Below are 5,328 nucleotides of genomic sequence, written 5' to 3'. Positions count from 1 at the left end.
ATTTAAAATATTCATTTTTTGTGATTATTGACTTAAGATGTGCCGGCAGGGGAGAAATAGGAAATGGAACTGATGCAGCTTTAAAGTGAAGTGGCCCATATCAGTAACCAGTGTTGCAGGTAAACAGATCAAGAAAAGTAATCATGTGACAAACAGTATGTTCAGGGGAGGGGGATGGGTATAAATGACTTGGGTGTCATTTCGTGTGCTATCGCTGGCAATGAGAATAAGAGGTTTTGATTTTTAAGTATTGGGCTTGGGCAGGCTTTTCCTCTTTGAAAGTATGTAATTTGCTTTTCTCCCTGCAGGCAAATCACCTTGGTTGTTTATTTAAGTGTGACATTTTTATCAAGTCAGAGCCGACAGATGAGCTGCCGTCCCAAATTCCACACAAAATTGCTCACATGCTGGCCAAGCTTTGGCAACAGTTAGATGACTAATTAGATGACTAATTTTAAATTAACCCTCCATTTGTTTGCTGTCAGGTACTGCACCAGGCATGGAGAATGACCAGTCTCCCACCTCGCCCAGGCAGGACGTCGAGGGGCAGAGTGGGGACAAACCTGACCCCAGCTTGCAGCTCCCTGCTCCAGCTCCCACGGAGCAGCCGAGTGTCCACCCTGAAGCAGCCATGTGTGATATCTCAGAGGAGCTGAGCAGGCAGCTGGAGGACATTATTAAAACCTATGGGTCTGCTGCCAGCCTGATGGAGAAGGAAAGCACCGCTACGGGAACCGACAGGCCTGAGAAGGGAGAGCCAGGCAGCGTGGAGGATGTGGAGTATGAAGATGCAAATGAGGAGAGTGAGAAAGAGAAGCTGGCTCCTGGGGATGCCTCCAGAGCAAAGGAACCCAGCGGCAACAAGGAACAAAAGCTGGAGAAGAAAATACTGAAAGGACTAGGCAAGTACTTAGAATCATAGAATCACAGAATAGTTTGGGTTGGAAAGGACCTTAAAGATCATCTAGTTCCAGCCCCACTGCCATCAGCAGGGACACCTTCCACTAGACCAGGTTGCTCAAAGCCTCATCCAGCCTGGCCTTGAACACTTCCAGGGAGGGGGCAGCGACAACTTCTCTGGGCAACCTGTTCCAATGTCTCACCACCCTCACAGGAAAGAATTTCTTCCTAATGTCTAATCTAAACCTGCCCTCTTCCAGTTTAAAGCCATTTTCCCTTGTTCTGTCACTACCTACCCTTATGAAAAGTCCCTCCCCAGCCTTCCTGTAGCCCCTTAATGTATTGGAAGGCAGCTATAGGGTCTCCCCGGAGCCTTCTCTTCTCCAGGCCTAACAGCTCCAACTCTCTCAGCCTGTCCTCATAGGAGAGGTGCTCCAGCCCTCTGATCATCCTCATGGCCCTCCTCTGGACTCGCTCCAGTAGGTCCATGTCCTTCTTATGTTGGGGGCTCCAGAACTGGATGCAGTACTCCAGGTGGGGGTCTCACTAGAGCAGAGCAGAGGGGTAGAATCACCTCCCTCGACCTGCTGGCCACACTTCTCTTGATGCAGCCCTTGATGATTGGCCTTCTGGCCTGTGAGCATGCATTGCTGGCTCATGTTGAGCTTCTTATCCCCCACTATCCCCAAGTCCTTCTTCTCAGGGCTGCTCTTGATCCATTCTTACTTGCATACTTACACAGCCCTTCTGCAAACAGAAGTGAAAACTCCCTGGTCCTTACTTTTTCCCATTTTAAGCCTCTGCCATGGATGACAGGGACCTCTAGTTACCACTGAAAATTACAGTGACTGTTACAACTTTCTTCTAACTGATAATTATTTTCAGCAGTTACCTGACAGATACATGTAGGCTGCAGCAGATATTAGTCCTTTTAAAAAGACAAAAATCTTAGGATTATTTAAATAATTCTATTGGGCCATCCAAAATAGTTAGCCAAAGCTGTGAGTCCAACAACACACTGCACAAAGTTGCTTCTTAGACAAAGGAAAACGTGGCCTCTCGGTTGTGCCTCAGTAGATTTTTTCTTCCTCTGCTTCCTCAAGTCTGACTTTTCACCGGTCATAACAGTGCTAATTGCGCTACTCTGTGGAATGGGAATCTGCAGAACAAATTCACTGTCATGCCCAGGTTATTTTTCATCTAGCAAACCCCTGAACTCATGATGAACTATATGAAATCAGCCGATATGCTGCTTCTCTCTAAGCACAGTGCTTAGAGAGCACCGTGGCCATGGCAGGGCTCTGGTAGCTGAGCTGGAGAGAAGTCTCATTGAGCTTTTGTGAAGCATGTCCTTTCTGCTGGGCAGCCACTAGAGAGCAATGTAGTTACATCCCAATCTAGCAAACATGTACTATATTTCCCTTCTACATTTAACTCCCACCAATCTTCAAGTGTCTCCTTTGTGTGAGAACCCAAACCCAGCTGCAGACTAAGCCTCTAGAAAAATCACTGCAGGACATTCTTACAGACAAGGGACTGAGCACAGGATAGAACAGGGATTTTTTTTTTTCCCCAAGTTCTTTGAATGTCCAGGAGAAGCAAAGTTCCTCAGTTGCTGTTGCTTTGGCTTTGGTGCAGTTATTGGTACCTCTCCAAGGTCAGTGAAAACACTACCAAAGCACAGTTCTCCAGTTCCACCTGCAACAGTTTTCACTCTAGGATTTTATTTTCACTCTCTTCAACTTATTTATACAGCAGAGAGAACTTAGTGTGAAACGGTGGATTTTCTCCACAGGCAGAATGTCTGGACTGGACTAGACTCGAAATAGAAAAAGTCCAGCCTAAAGCAGAAAGCAAATTTGCTCTCACAGCCTCAGGAAAGAGGTGCCCCTGGCACCACAGCCAACCTTATCTCTGGGGATGCCAGGGATATTATTTATTTGATGAACAAGCAGTGTTCAAGCTTCAGTTTATACTCGGCTGAAATGAATACCAAGAGGTATCAGAAGAGAAGCAATACATAAATGGCTACACAGTGATTTAGCTGTGCGTGCCCAGGTAGTCATTAGACTGTCTCTGGTATCCATACTCTCTTTACCAAGTCAGGGAACTGATTTATACCACTGTTATGTAGCCCAGACCTGGCTGGCAGTAGCTGCTGCTCTGTGATTGTTTCCATCCAAACCATAGTCTCCATACGTAACAATCTTCCTTATGTTTTGTATGAGCTGAGCAGCACAGGAGCCGAGTACACCAGCTTTGATCAGTTTTCGCCTGCAAAGAGATCTGGTTTCTGAGCCTTCAAGATCCAGTTCCTTTCCTGTTTAAGTCAAGTGTGCCATGTATGTGACCAAGTCATGTTACAAAAACAGTAAATTAAAAATCAGATTATACAGGGCAAGAGCATTTCACAGCCAGTGCTTTTGCTAGAAGACAGCACATTACTGAGGGCTGAAATGGAAGAAAATTCAGGTATGTTTATTCTGGTATGGAAAAAGAAACAACAGAAATTCATACCAAAAATTATTCCTTTCCTTCTAAAATGCCTCATTTCTCCCTAAGTTTTTATAGATTCATGCATCAAACAATTTTATAACAGTACATCAGCTGCAAACTACCTCTACCATCAAATCTCTGCCTCTTTTTTTTTTAAGGGAAGGAAGCCACCCTACTGATGCAGAGCTTGAACAAGCTGAATACTCCAGAGGAGAAGCTGGACCTGTTATTTAAGAAGTATGCTGAGCTGGTTAGTACAACATTGGTTCTCTTCTGTGGAAACTGTCTATATGGGAAGGTATAAAAACCATGTGCTATGCAGGTGGTCAAACCTGAAGTAGTAGTAGCAGCTGTCCTGATAAGTGAATCCCAAAATAATTGTCAGGGTTAAATAAACAATTATGGGTGAGGAGTAAAAAAGTAAAAAGCGAGGAAAACAAGCAGGACTTGGGGTTAAAAAGTTGATGAGGCAGGATATTTGCACCTAAAGGCAAATCTACCAAACCAATCCACACTGGAGACTAGTGTCTAGGCTCCTCCTTTTGCCTTCTGCAAGGAGTTTTGCATACCTCTCTATTCTGGTGTTGCTTTAAGTTACCTACCAGTGACTTAATCAAAATGAAAATCATTCAGGGCTTAGTACAAAATGTTAGGAAGCAGAAAATCAGAAAATAGAGAACTGAGGCTAATCGGGAGAGAAACCACAACATAGTGAAATGAAGTGTCAAAGCCCCTGCCACCATAATGTCATACCTGTAACAATGCCAGCTACCTGACTCTGTTCTTTCCACGCTTAAGATGGGTTATTTGCAGGTGAAGTATTTTCTTCTAAGTATTTAAAGGGCTCTATGGCCATAAGCTGTGGAAATCTGACAAATGAAAAGGCTGCAGCATTTTACTGCCTGTGGAGTACTGAAAAATGTGCCAAGAAGAACATTGACTTTATAATTGGTTTTATGCACAGATGTGTCCATGTCTCATCATAATGTGAAGTTCAGCTTTCCCTTTTTTCATGTAAAATCCCCTGATTTCATAAATTGGGCTCAGGCATTTTATGGCTCAGCCCGTGCTTAAAGGGACTTCATGCCCACAGATAACTGAAATAGGTTTTCTTCCTCTGTGATGTACTCTCCACTGCATTCAAGCATTGCTGGAGCACTATATAAAAGAGAGGCCATATTGCCAGTAACACATCCAGAAGAAAGGTGCTAAAACAAAAATACTGAGCATTCGTTTTTGATAACCTGTACAATGTCACTACTAAAAGGTTGTTGAAAGCCTTACACTGCTCACTCAGCACGGCTGAGGGGTGTAGTGTCACCAATAGCTTGTCAGCAGTTGGTTGCAGTAGCTACCACTCTCTCTGCTCCATCTTGTGTATCCCCATGACACACTTCAGGTCACTTTTTGCTTTTGTTGAGTTGTTTTCCAGCCAGTTCAGCTCCCTGGTCTGGCAAAGGGCGACATGAGCATTTGTTGCAGCATGGCCCAGGGGATGGTGCAGCTATGTGCCAGGCTGAGCTGGATGCTGGCGATGGCTTCAGTTGCATTAGACAGGACTGCTGTTGCTGCTGCTGCTTGTACTCAGGGAGCCTACACAGCACAGCGTCCCCACAGCCACCCAGCTATATGTTATTTAGAATCACAGAATTGCCTAGATTGGAAAAGACCTTTAAGACCATCGGTCCAATCACTAACCTAACACTGACAAGTCCCCAACTAAACCATGTCCCTAAGCACTATGTCTACACAACTCTTAAATACCTCCAGGGCTGGGGACTCCACCACTGCCCGGGGCAACCTGTTCCAATGCCTGATAACTGTTTCAGTAGAGATTTTTTTCTAATACCCAATCTAAACTTCCCTTGGTGCAACTTGAGGCCATTTCCTCTTGTCCTATCACTTGTTACTTGGGAGAAGACACCAGCGCTC

The 5,328-nt window shown here is 44.8% G+C and overlaps 1 protein-coding gene across 1 annotated transcript in view; it reads left to right on the top strand.

The window, feature by feature from the left end:
- Positions 1 to 499: 499 nt before the first annotated feature.
- TXLNB (taxilin beta) overlaps positions 500 to 5,328 on the top strand; it is a 30,289-nt gene continuing 25,460 nt past the window's right edge. The window contains exons 1-2 of the mRNA XM_010175237.1: positions 500 to 902; positions 3,555 to 3,646. Of these exons, the coding sequence (XP_010173539.1) occupies positions 500 to 902; positions 3,555 to 3,646 (495 nt within the window). The remainder of the gene's footprint in view (positions 903 to 3,554; positions 3,647 to 5,328) is intronic.

This window comes from Antrostomus carolinensis, unplaced genomic scaffold, assembly GCF_000700745.2.
Source record: "Antrostomus carolinensis isolate BGI_N321 unplaced genomic scaffold, ASM70074v2 scaffold2389, whole genome shotgun sequence".
Classification (NCBI taxonomy): Eukaryota; Metazoa; Chordata; class Aves; order Caprimulgiformes; family Caprimulgidae; genus Antrostomus; species Antrostomus carolinensis.
This window is presented reverse-complemented; position numbering and strand designations above follow the sequence as displayed.